Source organism: Anopheles arabiensis, chromosome 2 (assembly GCF_016920715.1).
Source record: "Anopheles arabiensis isolate DONGOLA chromosome 2, AaraD3, whole genome shotgun sequence".
Lineage (NCBI taxonomy): Eukaryota > Metazoa > Arthropoda > Insecta > Diptera > Culicidae > Anopheles > Anopheles arabiensis.
The window spans coordinates 86,228,916-86,245,930 of record NC_053517.1 but is presented as its reverse complement, the minus strand read 5'-3'; the positions used below and the strand labels follow the sequence as shown (position 1 = coordinate 86,245,930).

At 46.3% G+C, this 17,015-nt stretch overlaps 1 protein-coding gene across 3 annotated transcripts in view; it reads right to left on the bottom strand.

The window, feature by feature from the left end:
• LOC120894257 (probable chitinase 10) overlaps window positions 1–16,372 on the bottom strand; it is a 32,587-nt gene extending 16,215 nt beyond the window's left edge. The window contains exons 1-2 of one of the 3 annotated variants that reach the window (XM_040296740.1): window positions 16,194–16,372; window positions 15,316–15,430 (exon numbers count right to left, since the gene is read on the bottom strand). In XM_040296740.1, the coding sequence (XP_040152674.1) occupies window positions 15,316–15,318 (3 nt within the window). In that variant the 5' untranslated portion in view covers window positions 15,319–15,430; window positions 16,194–16,372. The remainder of the gene's footprint in view (window positions 1–15,315; window positions 15,431–16,193) is intronic. The other 2 variants (XM_040296739.1, XM_040296741.1) reach the window with 2 other exon arrangements.
• Window positions 16,373–17,015: the final 643 nt, after the last annotated feature.

The following is a 17,015-nucleotide window of genomic DNA, read 5'->3' as shown; positions in this document are numbered from 1 at the left end:
CTAAGTGGTTTGTTTTGAAGCACAAACTCCAAATTCCACTCCAGATCGTAACGCAATCGCTCCACGCGTGTAACTGTTTTGACTGCGAAACCCGCTGTGGTTGCCCAAGTGTCGCCCAAGTGCCTTTCATGCGTAGTTTTGTCTGTCGAGTTTGACCAGTTTGTGCGTGGAAACCGGTCGGTCTGCCATATGATTAAGTATTCATTGACCTCCTCGGCCGCGAGCAGACATAGAGGAGCGAGCGGGGTAGACGGTTTTCGTTGTCGTTCGCTGTAAACATCAGATGAAGACGCGTACCTTAATCGCGCTGGCGCTGGGCTCTGCTCACAAACTCCAACGCCGCCCGGAGAAAAAAGGTCGAATGATTTCAGACGATCTTTTACTACGCCCTTGGACCACTGATTTTCGAACACCGTGCTCACATTAGCATTCGATTGATCTTTCAACGCGCGTTGGTTTGTGGCGTTTAGCGTGACGTTCAGACACGTCCGGTTGTTTGAGTAGTTTTGCAACGGAAAATTGATCAGAACTGTGAAATGGTGAAGTACGGTGTGAAAGAGAAAACGACACGGCTGTTTCGAATCGTCCTCGTACCTGGATGATCCACTTTCATTCTTTAAAGGGCTTAATTATTTTCCTCCCCAAAACTGGCTCTATTACTTCATCTCACCGAAAGAAACACGAGAATGAAAAATTGGCGTTAAAAATCGCTCTCATTTAATGCCCCATCATCATGATCGATTGAACCGAACACGGATCGTTCGTTCGTTCCCGTTCGAGCGTGTGTGTGTGTATCGAGAGGAAAAGAAACCGCAACCACCCGATGCCATAATGCTGATGGATTTCTCCTTCCCGTATGATAATACGGTACGCATTCCCGCTTCGGAAGCGATGCCGGCCGAACGCAACACAGCTTCCCAAAAATGGCCACGGCACGTTTGCTGGTTACGTTACCGGTTGCGCGCTACGTGCTCACGAAGCGCTTCTCCCCCAACGCCCTCGCACAGCCCCAACGCGAGAGCCACTTTCTTCCTGTCCGAGCGGCGACTATTAATTACAGCTGGGAGTGGAAAAGACAACGCCAACGACACAACACCCCAAAACACGATCTGCACCGCATGGAGCAAGCATCGAAGTAGCGTTGCAGGTTCGTGGCAGGTTCGTCACTTATTACATCGTTATCGTTGAAGTCACTCGGTCGAAAATGTGTTTCAGTGTGAGGAGCCAGCTTCCAGAAAGAAAGCAGGGAGAAAAAAACGATCCCAACGCGAAAGCATCAAAAGACTTGAACGCTTCAGAAGAACGCTTCTCACAAAAGCAAGTGACGAACCTTCGGGTTGCATGATGGAGCGATCGAACGTTGTCGGTTGGCGCGTGTGCGTATTTGGGACTGTACTTGTCGTGGCTCGTTAACAAAACCAATCCAAGGAATCGAGCAGCGAAGAAGGCTGTACATAGACACATATTCCGCTTCCACCCGCCGGCTCCACTCGTGCATGACGATGCCCGGTTTGTGTTTTCTTTTTTTTTTTGCTAGCAAACGGGACGTCGGGGATGAGGTAAGCGATTACCCGGGTCCCGGGCTGATGGAAGATGAAAGCGAAAGTGAATTACGACGACCGGTTGTCTGCGGTTGTCTTGCACTTCGTCGCCGCCGCTTCCCATGCAGTAACCCTTTTGCAACGGGTACGATCGACGGGCCCGTTTCCTCCCCCTAAAAAGGGCTCGCTCGTTCGCACTCGAACGCTCGGTGGCACTCGATTGGGTGGAAATGAAAATGATGATGCTGCTGCTGCTGCTGATGCTGCTTCCTTTACGCTAGTAACAGTGCAACCTTCACAGACACATGAGCATGAGGGGCGGTTCGGGAAGATACAATGAACCGGAAGTATGGCATCGGCAATCCGCTGGCCAATTGTGGCATCGTGAGAACGGCTAAAAGGGTTGAAAAACTGCACTAACCACTTGGCTTATGACCTTTTGCATCGTTCCCCCGGCACTGGCACCGACTTTCTGCTGGGGGTGGTGGTGGTTGAGAGTTCGATTTCTGCGGGCGTCTTTATCTTTAATGATGGGGCATTGTGCATTTACTTATTGGTTGCGACCTTTTGCCTGTCTAGATGACTTTCAGTATGGACGAGCAGTTTTCGTTTGAGGGTGGAAATAGGGAGTGGAAAAGGTTTCAGAACCGTTAGTGAGGAAGGTTAAGTGAAAATACTCTCACCTTATCGGATGTGGATAATTGAAGGTTTTTGGACAATGCGATCAATGCAGAGTTTACGAGGATCATCATTTGTTCTTCAAAAAAGGTTACTATGGATACTTTGGAATGTTTTCTGTTGCTTGCCAAAGGCTTGTACTAAACTATCTTCGATGCTATATTTTGACAATATTTGGAAATAGTTATTAAAAATCCACACAATGTAACTTGAGCATTTATTGCACAAAGCTTTAGCTGTGGTTCATCAACGAAAACCATCACGGAGCAGTAAAATACTTCCGTTTCCTTCGTACCCAACACATCACCCACTCTGCCTGATCATAAACCATAAACTATAGGTGCCACAAAGGTGTTGTTGCAAAATGCTTGTTTCTTTTCCTCCATTTCCTTTGTCTTTTTGATCATCGCCAGCTGGTTACGAGTAGCAAAAGTTGTCTCGCCTGTTGTTGCACGGTTGTTACACTTTCGTCCGCAGCCAACAATAAATTGCTGTCTGATCTGATAGTTACACTATTCCGACGGGGAAAACCGTGTACACACGATTCTGATTTAATTTCGTTCGACAGTGTAGACTCACGCCACCACCACCACCACCAAAAGCGGCCAACAGTGGGCCAATAAGTTCGGGCTCCGCTCGCCCAAGCGCCGTTGTGTCATTGTGAATTGTCCGGCTCGCTGGCGTGCGTGCGTATTGCTACTCGATTCACCTGCGCACACAAAACCGGACCCGTTTCGAACTGTTGGCCGGTCGTTGGACTATGTTTGGGAAAGTTAATTATGCACTCCATCGTCGTAGTCGTCATCGTCGTCGTCGATGTCGCTGAGCCGCGCGGCTTTCGTTTCGGTTCAAGTCAATCAAGCGGGCGCGCTCGCACCAACGTTTGGCGCAGGCAAAGGGGACACCGACCTTCTGGGGGCTCAGTTTTCAGCCAACCCCCCGACTTTGCCGTAGCTCCATGACCGTGTGGACTGTGTTTGTGAGCGTTTTTTTCTCGCTTGTTTTCGGTGTGCGACTAACGGGGTAGCGAAATATTCACACGTCTTGAACGTTGCGCGTTGGATCGGGTCGGAAAAGTTCGAAAGAAAACGGGGAAGGGAGAAGCAGTGCTGCGTGCGTGGAGTCGTCGGTGGTGGGCTGTGCATAGCAAATTCCATCGAGCTGCCCAGTTTCAATGACATCGATTTCTCGATAATTTTGCGATCGGTAGTCCTCGCGGTTGATCCGTTTGCGCGTTGCGCGTTTGCAATGGCTACAGCGCTGCAGCAATGACCTCTGCACGTTTTGTCGATCATACAAACGTCGAAACAGAATCAGAAGCAACAAGTGTGCAAAGAAAGATGCTAGATCCCGGGGCCACGTTGCGTTTCATTTGCACAATCAATTACACCCTCTTTGCATCCACCGGGCAGTGGGCGGACACACCGATCGGTCGCTAAAGTTTGCGGGAAAAATTGTCACCCTCTATGTGCGGTCTCCGGTCGGGTCCGGTCCGCGAAAAGGAAATCGAAAGTGACACAACACGGCTTCCGTTGCCTTCTGCCGTGTCGGAGGATAATTGCACAGCGCGCGAAAAACCGTCCAACGTTGTGGTCCGTCCACGGTGTCAACGAGACGACGAGTGTGAGACGCGTTTTGTCGCGTGTGTGCGCGTTTTCCCTTTCGGTTCAATTACGCCTGCTTGTTGGGGCATTATGTAACGCAAAACAAAATTGTCGCGTGACAGTGAGCGAAGCATAATGGAGGTGAAGAGTGAAGAGACACAAAAAATGCGCGTTGTTGAGAGTCCCCAAAAAAAAGTTTTGTCCAAAATGATGCGAACGCGGAGCTAAAGAAGAAAATTACTAACGAGCTGGCATAATGTCCATGGGACACTCCCTGTTTCGGCAATGGATCAAACAGGGTAACGGGAATGGTTCGCGGTGTTATACTCCATTCACTTCGGTGCTGTTGACATTGTTGTCCAGCAGCTGTTGTACAGCTGTGGTTTGCAAATTTAATTTTGTAAATTATTATTTATTATCTATACAGATGTTTCTGACAGTGCTTCTCGTTGTAGCATTTTGCTAAGAAATGAAATCATTTTTTCACGCATTGTTTTGGTTATTAAAACCCACTGATCTTCAACCTATGCTTAAGCAGTCATTGTTTCGAGCAGTTTGAGCGCTCCATTTAAGATGATCGAAATCTTACAAAATGATGGATAAACCTCGCCGTCGAGCGTGAAACATTACGATACGATCGCATTTTTCGTGCCATAAAACGGTCTACCCCATCAAAAAGAGCTTTGATTTAAAATTGTCTTCCTGATTCCCATCGAGATCGTTAATCGTTGCAAATGGATGCCAACTTTAGATCGAAATCCCACAGACAACGATCTGTCGAAAGCTGATTAAGTATAGGAAAGAAAAAAAAACATTAAAATAAACCATTCCAAAAGAAACCATTTTCTGCCCGCACAAAACACAATGAAACAGGACCACGGTCTGGGTCTGGCTGTGTATTGGCAACTATTATCGCCACACCTACCGGGTGCTCGCGCTTGGGGTTCGTCGCACCCAAAACGATCGACAATGGTGGCAGCGGCAGTGCAGATTTTAACAAAGATCTACCGCTTGTGCGTGAGTGTGCTTTGTTTGTTTCTTTTTCTTACTCTTCTTTCCCCAGGATTGGATTGGGTTTCTTGGCTTCGAGGGAGCGCTCGCCAGCTTCAGATCGGACGGTATAAATCAAACCGGTATTGGCGGTGCTTCCGGTTCCTGGACGATGCCGTGGGAATGATATTATGGATAATCAGGAATCGAAGTCTGTGTGTTTGCGGTGGTCCCGCCACAAAGTCACCACCGGGAGCGACTAGATTGGGATCGATTTTCAGTGCTTGGTTTACTAGTAAATATTTACATTGTGTTGGGTGCAGAAGTAAAACTTGTTTCTAATTTAATTCCACTTTTCCACTTTTGTATAGTGGTCTTATGAAAATTTCAATTCTCTGAAAGTCGTCTGTAATGTGATCGTTTATGGTTGGACGATCAATATGAATACGGTCTCTTCCTCTCTCTTCTGGTAATTTTGAAGCAAAATGGAAAGAAAGTGAATCGTTTGATGTGTGCAGAAACATTGATACAACCATATGATTTGCGATGGTTTCATGTTTCGTGCGGTTCAACATTCGGATTCGCTTTCCGGATGTGTTCCGAATGGACAATCAATTTTTTTTGCTGATCGCTTGATGGGTGCAGTTTTCGGTTGGAATTTTTCCATTAAAATCTTGGACGTTACCTTATTTAGTTTTAATTTGGAAGTTTCGTGCTTGCTTACCTGAAAGTAGAAAGACAAAAACAGCATTAATAAAATTGTTCGAATCGAGAAACGAATTAAGCTTAAATAATAAGCCATATCGTTTCCCAAACGCACAAACAAGGTGAATTATTAGCAACCTATTAACTATCAATTTGATCGCCTTGCTGTACGCAAAATCAATAATCAAAATCACCTCCACCGGCGGACCATTGTTCATGGCAAACAGATCTCTTTCACTCTGCGCGCTGCGGAGCGAAATGCGGAAATCAATGTACCCCTGTTTTTGCAACATCTCCTTCCATCATTCGACCAGCCAGTCGTAGCGCCGGGCTCACCCAGTACCCAGCACAATCTTCATCAAACCTTCCGCGTATTATTCGAGACACGATCGACCCATTCAACCCGTGCGGTTGCTTGTTAGTGCCGACATTCTTGTCCGTTTGGCAACGGCTCGTACGGTCCTTCAAACGACTGCCAAGCCCTGTCGTACTTCATATGTCTCAATCTTGCTTTGAATCGTGCAGAGAGGACTTTATGTATGGAAAAAAGAAACATAACGATGTAAGCCCTTTAATTGCAAAATAATTATCACATTAGATCGGGATCAATTAAAGGCGGAGATTGGCAAGCAGGAGACAGGAGTGATAGCAGGAAGGGCCGTTTGGGGCAGGGCAGATTGTGTGCCCTAATGAACGAGAGCTTGCTTCATAGCTTTGCAGCCAGGATGCAGGTTAAGCCCGTAAAGTGTCTGAAGTCCGTTTAACGAAGCCCATGATTATCTTTCTTCAGCGTTCAAGAGGCTTTGAATGAGCGATAATTATTGCCGGCAACTAGGTTGGTTACTATTCACTACATGAATGTTTGTGCTTCCTGCCGTGTTGGTTGGAATTTCAAGTGTCACTTTTGACGTGACGGCACAGAGCAAACGAACCGTATACTCCATTTCAGTCAAAATCTCATCCATGTAGAAAATTCCTTTCTTGTCACAACAATAAACCCACCACATTTCTGAGATAGCGTTCAAGCTCCACTGTAAACTATCATCACTCAAGGACAGGTCAACAGGGTCATTTTTGCACCGCGAGACAAGGTTAACAGGGGGGGTGCAAAGCAAAACACAACACATGAACCCCAGAACAGGAAACATAACGCCATAATGCGGCTGTTTTATCGGTCGAAGGAGACCATCAATCCATACTGTACGCCGTAAGCGCCATCGTTGATGAAACGGTCGACTGTGTGCGGGGGCAGAGGTTCGTCGCTTGCTTATCGTTGCTACGCTCGTTGAAGTCGTTCGTTTTTCGGGTCCAGCACAGCGCACGACGAAAGATGATGGTTTTTGGATGAGTGTCGCTTTCTGCATGCCTGTGTGTGTATGTGTGCTTTTGAACGTCTTCCCTTTCCTGATCCACGGTATTAGCCTCAGAAAGCTACCCCAAAACCTGTTTTTCCACCTCGACTTTTAGAGGATGAGCAGCAGCGAACCGGTTGACATTTTCTCGGAGCGCACTTTGCGCTTGTGCGCATCGATTCCGGCTGGCTTGTGTTTTGTATTTAGACGATACGCTAGTGTGTGTGTGCGCGTGTGTGGGATTTACTGGGTTTTGCTTCAGGGTGTTTATTTATCAAGACTGCCTTGTGGCGAGTGCTTTATGTTTACAAACATTGGTAAGGTAAATTTGCATGGCATAGCAAATACGGCGGTGGTAGCGTGCACGTACTGATCGTTGGTTTTGGACAAATTTGCGCAATGTTGTTTTTGGCATGATAGCGGAAGTATTTCTGAGCAGATCTTGATGTGTTGGGAATGAAGGAGTTTTATTTAACCGCGATGAAGTAAAACAAGAAGAATGTTTTAAAACATTCGCAAGAAAACACTCATCTATCAAGGAAACGCTAGAAAGCTGTGCAATTGTGATCTCTATTTATCACTCGCAGTGATTCAAAACTTTCCTGAAAGTACGCAGTACGTTGCATCAAAGCGTAACAGTTTCTCCTGCTGCAAAAAGGGAATGCATTTCTCCATTCGGCTTTTCTATTTCGGTATGCGAATTGTGTGTGGGAATCACGCTCAATCTTCACCAACAATCAAATGATCGATCGCACCATCGCTCCTCATCAATCTCGCACACACGCACACAGCAAAAATGTAGCAGGAAAAGTTTGCCCAAATCGTGTTGGCGGTTGGTCGCGGTGGGGTTCGGTTGTGCACGCGCTGCATTCCATAACTATCGCGTGAAATAGTAAAAGTTATATGCCGGGGCGTGAGACGATCGGGGGCCGGAGGTTCGAAATCGAAACCAAATAAAAGCGCAACGCATGGCGTGCGATGAAAACTGGGTTGAATTTTACGCTGCTCGCGCACTGGTAATTTGGATATTGGGTGGGAAAATGGGAGGTTTATTTTGATCGGTAGCGTAGAAAAGTTTGATGACGTGAGATCTGCCGGCGTTAGAAAGTAAAAAACAGCTCTCACTGGTGAAATGTAGAAAACTGTTAGCTACTGAGACTGTCATTTCTGATGCAGATGATGAAGAAGTTGGTGAATAGCTAACAGTAGCTGCGAAGTGAAGCTTTGCTACATCTGTATAAGAGTCTGTTTGCTGGATCACAATAAGCTTAATTGAACAAATTTACTTATTCAGCATAAACAATGTTGTGCATGATCGCTTTGAACGATAAATCAAATTTCTCAGTCAAGTATGCTGTTGTCCGGCTGTAGCAGAAGCACCAGACCGAAAGACCGTCTCACCGTCCTAACCCACTGCAGCGGTAGGAAATTACGCAAAACTCCATGACCGATTTGGAGTCTCACTTGGCTCGCTCATTCAAAAAGCAGCGGCTTGCTGAAGTGTAGGTCTTGCTTCTTTTTTTGCGTTCCATAGAAAATTATGTAATTTTGCAGCTTTGCCTCCGTCACACGTCGACGAACCGAGATGCCGGACCGTGGCCAAGATGAGCCATCACGCAAGCGGCAGCAACAGCGACAGCAGCACCTGAGACAAATCGTTTTACCCATTTTCGGTTCGGGTGCGACAATTGTGCCAGACTTGTCGTGGTACGTAAGGAGCCACCACGCATAACACACAACGTTTGCCAACGGCACACCCATAGAAATCCCACTCGTTATGATCGGTGTGATAAGATCTGCGAAAGGAGACGAGTTTGTGCGAGAGGAGTGAAAGAGATGTGAAGATTTAATTAAAAATAAAGCTCCTTCCCCGAGTAGAAACAAGAGCTCGTCTGCTGCGTGATCAAACGCAACGGGAAGATACTGATCTGGAAGATAGAAGCGGTTGATAGTTGTTTTGAGCGACGACAACATGGAGGGGGGGGGGGAACTGACAACTTCACATGGCAGTGTTGTATTCAAATCGCCTTATTACCGGCTAAGCTGTCCAATACAGTCAACACATTTACGCACTCGTCCACCCTGCTAACGCTTGTTTTAGGAGCTTTCAATTAACACGCAAGCGTACTGGAGCTCACACTGTTGCTCTTTCGTCGACACCTTGGATTTTGGCTTCAAATCTCTAAGGCACACCCCCCGCCCGCCCGCTTGTGCGATATGCTGAAGCGGGTAGGGGCGTTTGGTGCCGCGAGGTCAACCATTTATTGTGTCCTAACCAACCACCCATGCTGAGAATGGATCATGCTGCTGTCCGAGCTGGCCGGCGGGAGGGGGCGGACGTGGTGTTGAGTACAATAAACAAATGAATTATTACCCTCGAAGTGAAGTCCGAGGGCATGGCGGGAGTTGGTTGGAGCGAAAGCCAAAACGTGCGGAGGACAACGGAACGTGAGCCGGCCTGTTGTGGGTCTATTGTTAAATTAGCGCCCTAGGTTTGAGGTTTGAGCCCCGGCGTGAGCTTCTAATGCGGGCGCGGTTCCTTGGGTGCCAATTTTTTTGTTAGACAGGGGCAGGGTGAAGGATGAAACCATACCCCACCAAAGGGGGGTCAATCTTATTTATGTAGTCAAAGTCCGTATGATCTCAAAACCCAAATTTTGAACGTCCGAAAGGGTTTTTTTTTGTGTGCTATGGGTTCGGTTTCGCTTTCGAAAACGAGCCTTTGGGTGTGCACGGGTGAAGTGTTTGGAGATTGGCTTCATTTTCACTTTTGGTGGCACCCACTCCAGTACGTGACCAGCACTGGGCGGCAGGATCCGCTTTAACAAAGCGGTAAGGCGTGATCTTTGAGGAAACAGTAAAAAAATGGTCAAAGGCTTTTATCGTCTATGACGCACGTCGATCGCGTTGGTTCTGCTTGAGAAGGCGTATTGTTTTTTGTTAGCTTTTGTAGCAATATAATAGGATATCCTTGTTAGCTGTGAGTAATGTAAATGGAGTAGATTGCTTCCTTGAAACGCGTTTTTTTTTACGTTTTAAGCAGCCTGTCGCATTTTTGGTGTAAAACAACAGCGCTTAAATTGCGCTTAGTGAAATAAACCATAAAATAAAACACTGTTTGCAATTCACTTAAGCTAGTGGGCAGTTAGGTTGGCCAGGGCAGCAACATTCACTCGTTTATTCCTTTCTTTACTTAGTCCTGCTGTAAGTGCACTCAATTTAAACTGCAGTTCAATTGCAGCATTATGTAATGTTTCTTTCCCAACGGCGATCGTGTTGCTATTGATAGATAAAATCCCAGTCGAGTTGGTTTTAGGAAAGAATGGATTGCTTAAATGTGTATCATAAGTCAATTTAAATGGCATGGGTGTGTTTTAGCAGATAAAATGAATATTAATGGATATGAATTTCAATTTAAAGAAGTTTCAACAGTCTTGAATCTTGTTAGAAACAATGTAGCACTGAAAGAAGACAAAATCATTTAAACGATTTAAACGAGTTTGCTTAACTTAAAGAATTAATTAACTCAGTTCTTTTAATTATACGTTTCTTTTCTACGACATTCGAAGTTCTTGTACCCAATCCTGATGTTAGATTGTGAAACAATCTCGAACAAGCTCGAAATGAAACCGTCCACCACAGACAGTCGTAGTCAAATTGATCGTCGTCCACCTTAAAATCAAATGTCATGCTATGCATTATTGAGCCGTCAAACGGCCAGATGCAGCGTACACGCGACGCATTCAGGCGCTGGTCGAGCGGTTCGCAATCTTGTATTTCCAAGGTTGAGACAGAAAAACCGGTATCGGAATCGGAAAGCATGACAGAGACCGCACCGGGCATGGGAGACAACATTCATTAAGCACTTCCGTCCGCCCATTTCCGAAGCATTGCTACGAACCGTAGGCAGGAGAGGGGGGAGTTGATCGTGGGATGAGTTTCTAAAATTTCTTAAACACTCAGCAGCCACGGTGCATCGCATCGCGTCTTTTTTTTTTGCAGTCCTTGCGTCGATGCACCCGGAATTGGAAAAAGCGTAGCAGATGCAGCGGAACCAAGCAGCAGTGAGGTGAGCATTTGAATGGTTTTGAATGTTTCGCGGTGGAAGATCAACGTGAAAGCGGAGAGAAAAGTCAACGCAAACATAGCGAGCAAAAATCAACATCTCAGCGTATGCTGCAAGTGGGTGGAAAAATAAACATTCAATCATGATTAGCTACGGTATGCGGCAGGGAGTGCAATTAAAAAATATGCTTCGCGCGCGCGCCTGTCTGTGTGCTGACGGGTAGAATTTCGAGGAAGGGAAGGGAAGCTGAAAACAGAAAAGGGTTTCTACAAACGCTGATGCTGGAGAATAACAAAGGTAGACTGAAAAAACGGAAAAGCCGCAGCACACTAAACGGGGCCGTCGCCCACACGCGGTTCGCGGTTCGTTTTCTCCTTTTCATCTCGACGCATTGCAATCTCTCAATTTGCACAAACACACACCGCAGTACGATCACACGTACAGCTTGTAAATAGATGAGCGAAAAATTTGCAACCACCAACAATTGAAACCCAAACCCACCCAACCCAAGCTGCAGCGATCGCAAGCGAGAGTGAGAGACTGTGCAAGAAAAGGGAGCGAAAGCAACGAATGGGGCATGCGAGGGAAGCGGAACGTGTACAGGCGGCGAAACCGGGCACGATCGTTGGGGTGGTAAATAAAAGTTATGAAAATAAACAGCAAAAGTGGCAACAGCTCGCAGGCCGACAGCACACCGTACGACCAGGCTGCGACCGGTGGCACTGGAAGAGAAAATAAAGCTCGTAAATAAATAAAAAAACGCCCCAGCTTGTTGTCGACGTCGTTCACTAGTACGCTGGCCGGCGGAGACTTGAGCGAACGCGCAGGCGATGAGAATCCCTGGCGGGGAGGAAATCTCGAGCCGTTCGGAAGGGAACGGCCGATTTTACTTTCTCTTTCGATTGAACCGACCAAAGCGAGGATTGGAGCAGAGCGCGCACACACACACACCGTCGTTATGGCGATTGATCGAAGTTACTGGAGAAGTAGGCAGCGACTACATGGTTAAAGAGTACCAGCCGCAGGGGTTTTTAGCAAGGTTAGATCGTGGAAAAGTCTTTACATTGAATGGATCAGGATGGTGTTTTGGTTTTTCTTTTCAGTTCATTTAAGAGGCCGTTTAAAAACCAGAAAATATGACCTTTAGTGGAGGATTGCAATTTAATCTACACATGGCAAAAGAGTAGCATAAATGAGCCTTATCCCTTTCACGCTCAATTTGCGTGGATTTAAATCATTTTCACTCAACCTTAGCACGATCTCACAACCCGTTTCACAGCTGCCGCCGTGATTGAAAACTTCTGTATTATTATTATTTCTTTTCTCTCCCACAAGGTCACAGACCAGGTCCATTTGAGTGGCTCACAGTTTTGCGCACTTTTTTGCTGCTGCTTTTTTATGCTTTTGCCCACCATTAAAACTATCTCTCACGGTGTGGGAAATACAAAAAAAAGGAGTTGCAAACTGCGCAAATGAAATCAGCGGAAGTGATAAATAAAACTGACGATGATCGTTAGATGGTATAATGGTAGAAAGAGATGCAAAAGAGCACTAGTATCGCTAAAAGGGACAACAACAAAATAAATAAAAAATGGCAAGTGAATGGGAAACGTTGAATGAAAAATGATATCACTTGTAATGGCAGCTGGTAGAAAACACACCTTAAAATTTGTGGGGCAGGAAAAAAAACCTTGTTCAAAAATAGAGGCATTAGCATTATCTTGGCACACTGGAAACAATTCCACTGCGGCCAGCGATACTACCGTCCCAGCCGTTGGGATCTGCGTGGAAAAGTTCAAACACATTAGCATTCAGCAGCAGCAGCAAAACGGTAATCCGTTTGCGGTTTGCTTTCAGCCACCGTATTGCTATGCTGCCCTCCATTGCATCCGGTTCGGGGTTTTGTTTTGGTTTGCTACTGCCTTTTGCGTGAACGCTCTTTGAAAGGTTTAGAGCATCAGGGTCTCAATTAAGGGTAAAAAAGTTTAGTGAAGGGTGGCATTTTTACGACGATTTTTGGTTGATTTTGCGTGACCTCTGGCTGGAGCGGCTGAGGGCATTTCGTTAGACACAATTCCTCCGCCAAAGTGAGCAGAAAGATTCGCCACACAAAGATTAGCAAACAATTGAATGTGTGACGTTTTATCAAGCTTTACTAACGACCTTTTGTTGCTTTTGAAATGGAACTTAAGGTATGAAAAGTAGAAATTTCAACCCAGCAATCAATTCATGGATCGCTCTTCTGACAAGAGAAGTTAATTTTCTTCTCATTTGAGGCGCCTTAACGCAGGCGCGCAGCTTCAGCCACCGTTCAAGTTGTCATGAGTTTCCTTGACATTTAGGTTTGGCTTTCCGTTTTGCGTTTTGCACCTGCCGAACGCGCGTTGTTGTGTTGTTTGCTGTGTTTGGACAACAAACGCGTCCAAACCAAACGGTATCAACGATTAGCGCACACGGTTAGTCCCCCTGGTTAGTCAGCCTGCAACTGCAATTGCAAGCTATTTACAGTTGTGCAAAATATTACGTGCAATTATCTGCAATCGATGATGCTTGTGGTCTGTGCGAAAGTGGCATTCATGTAGCCCATGTGTGGAGTCGGTCTACCATTAACCTAGCGAAACGGTAAACTTAACAAATGATTTGAGTCGCTGTGCTTGTTTGCCTTTGTACGTATGCTATTTTTAACTGTAAAGTACTGTGATCTCGTTTTTCTTATGAAAAAGAACAACTTTTCAAGAGTGCAACAGACAAAAAAACCAACAACGAACAAGCGAACAAACTTGGTAACCTTCACAAGACACCACTCCAACGGCTCTGCTCTGTCGGGTTTAATTGGCTAGAGTGAAGCGGAGAGAACAGCAACAATCACCTTCCAATACACCCGTGTGCAGCCGTGTGCAGCTTGCAGAGGACCCCGTACCAGAGCCCGTTGTTTTTTCAAGAGAGGCCAAGAGTTTTCACGAAACGATGCCAGTGACGGTTGACAGACAACGGGCCGTGTCGCGCGTCGTGGCATAACGGGTATCGGTGGCACGGTTTTATTGTACCCGAGCTGCCCGATTGTACCCGGCAAAACGCGACCCGACCCAGCAGAACCAGCTCGCAAGACAGTTTCGCGATACGCGCAGTCTCGGACCATGATGGAGGTGGACGGCGCGACAGAACAAACGAAATCCATAATTACGAAAACGTTCAGTTATTTGTCACGCGTAGCCAATTGGTACCGGTACCGGCGTGTGTGTGTGTGTGCGCGTGTTTGTGAGTGGCTGTTTGAGGGCCGTGAGATATGGCCTGAGAAGTACAAGGGCGTCACCACACCACTGGGCCCAATACTAGGAAAAGCATGGAGAAGCGTCGCAACCCTGAGCCGGCCACTCTGTGCCGGATGATTGGCAAATGTTGACCGACACGCTCAACGCTGCGGCGTGTTCTTGGTGTGGTTTTATTTGCCTGCTCGTCCAAGTGGCAGCATAAATTTGCATACTTATGTGTATGTGATGAGTTTGTCCGAGTTTTCAATGTTCGTAGAGAGACGAAGACGACAAGGCAAGCAGAGTCACCGATCAGAAGTTGGGTTGATTATCCGATGCATCACGTCATCGTTCTTGCTCTGCTGGAAAGGTCTTTTTTACTTTGAGATGTTTAAGTTTATTCGACAATTTCAAAACAATTTGTTTACTGTTTCATTTCTTCACGTACAATAGTTTATAAGGCACACCACAAATGGTGCTCGCACACGATTACGAAGTGTTCAAACCTAGATACCCATTCCATAACCTGCTTCATTTGTTTCCCTTTCCCTGTGTTTTGCAGCTCTTGCATTAATTAATGCTTTACCCATAAACACACACACACGCACACAACTCCGACAAATGGTGTGAAACCGGGTGGTCTGCAAAACATAGGCAACACTCGCGAGCCACGGCCAAAAGGAATGGATCTGTGCAAAGCGTCAAGAAAAACACACACAAACGAACAAAAAAAAAAACAGACAGAAACAATTTACAACCGTCCCCAAAACCGGTGTTTGATTATCAGAGGTTGTAGTTTTTTTGTTTGTTGCTGTCGTGGCCGTTTCACATAGTGCGATGTGTGTGAGAGCGTGGTGGCAAGGCGAAACCGTACCCAACACAACACATCGCCCAACGCGCATCAAGCAGAGACCCCGATCGCCCGTGTCTGATGCTGGCTTTCAGTTTCGACGGACTGCTTTTATGCTGTCATCAAGGTTGGAGGGCGAACAGCTTGTTCGGTTTCGATTCTAGCTAAGCTGACGATCCGTCACTTGGATCAAGCGGTGGTTAGTGCTGGCTGCCAGAATGCATTGTTTCGCTTGGCTATGTATGATTATTCATCTTTCATTGAAGAGCATTACTTACCATTTTTTTTGTTTGATAATTTGTAATCCTCAGTGGCTAACCAGCACTCACTCTAGACACTCTAGGAAACACACTACACACTATTGCACAGGCTCTTGGGAGGAAAAAACGATCGCTGCAAAGTGATAACCATTTTTGTTAGTATAACATTTTAAACTTTCCTTACGGAAGGAAATTAAGATTGTAATAAATAAACTATAAAATTAAAACAACGAAAAGTTTACTGTTCTGAACGCTCATTGAAGTCTTTTGATTGTTTGACGCAAACATGGCATTAAGCGTAAAGGTGAATAGAGTGTAAAAGGCTTGATTTTTTTTGAATACCAACCCTACATTAACATATTTCCCGACATTTTCACTACAACGTATTGACAGTCCTTTAATTGAATTGATCTTGCATGGCACGTCAACCGATATCGACACGAAAAAACTTCTTCACACAGCACGTTTTCCTCACATGCTTCAGTTCAGCAAGTCTTCTGGCTCCACTCAACCGTTAGCGGTAATAGTCAAGGTGGTGTGTTTTGCTCTCCATCTTTGCTCCGTATTGATTCGAACACTTATTAGCAGCATGAAACACTTTACGATCTAATGTGTACGGAAGCAGGAAATATGACCAAGGACTTGCTCGATTTCGGTCGTTGATACTCCAGGCACACTGAGTGGTTGAACTATTTATATTTTTTTACTCCACACCACGCCACACCAAACAGTGCCCGTTGCTCAAGGCCATGGAACAACATTTCATATGACTCTTGCTGATCATGATCATGTCACTTGTCACTTAGACGATCACTAGCTGTTAGAAAGATCGCTGCAATTTTCTTGGCTTAATTTTTGTAATATTTAACGTAGTTTATTGATTTAATTTCTTTCACCTCTTAACTCACCACTCAGACTTAAAAAAAAGGGTTGGTAAAAAACCACACGCACGCTCGATAAATAAATACACACAGCACCTCGCACACTCTCTGTGGTGGAGGAGGACTGGAAGCAAACTGTCCGTACTGACACAAACTATGCGCACTAGGGACTGACTCGCCGTTCGATCTGTCGCAAGCGTCGAAGCCCACACCAGTCGAAGGAAGATCGCCCGGCCAGGGATTGGGGGGAGGGAGTTTCTTTTTTTTTCGCCCGCAAATGGAAAGGCGCCGCCCGAGGTTCGGGTTTCGCGAACCAGCCGAAGCCAAAGCGTTCCAAAGCTAGCGCTGTAGCGGGCCACCGGCTTGAAACGCGTTTCGGTAGCGATGGAAGGGGAAGCCGTACCAGTAAAGACACGGCACGGTTTCTATCCCGCTCGCACTGGATGGAGCTGGCCGCTGTACCGCGTCGGCTGCACTCTTCGGTGGTTCGGTCTCTTGGGACCGATCAGTTCGCGCCGTTCGATTCGATTTTATGTCGCGGCTGCATTCCACCCTCTTTGCCAGCGATATGCTCCGTCTCGCTTGTGTCTCCAGTCCGTTGTGAGCCGTGTGTTGTTGCACGATTGATCCACTCATTAAGGTAAGCAGTTGCTGTTGCTGTTGCCGCTAGTTCCACAAGAGCACGAACGGCCGTTTCCTAACTCTCGTGCTGGATATGTTGAATTCGTTGCCAACCACACACACATCGACGCCCGTCTCGCTCGGTCCGCGAGCGACTGTGTTTTATGCTGCAAATACTACTACCAACACCAGCTAGGAACGTTGCGAACAGCAAAA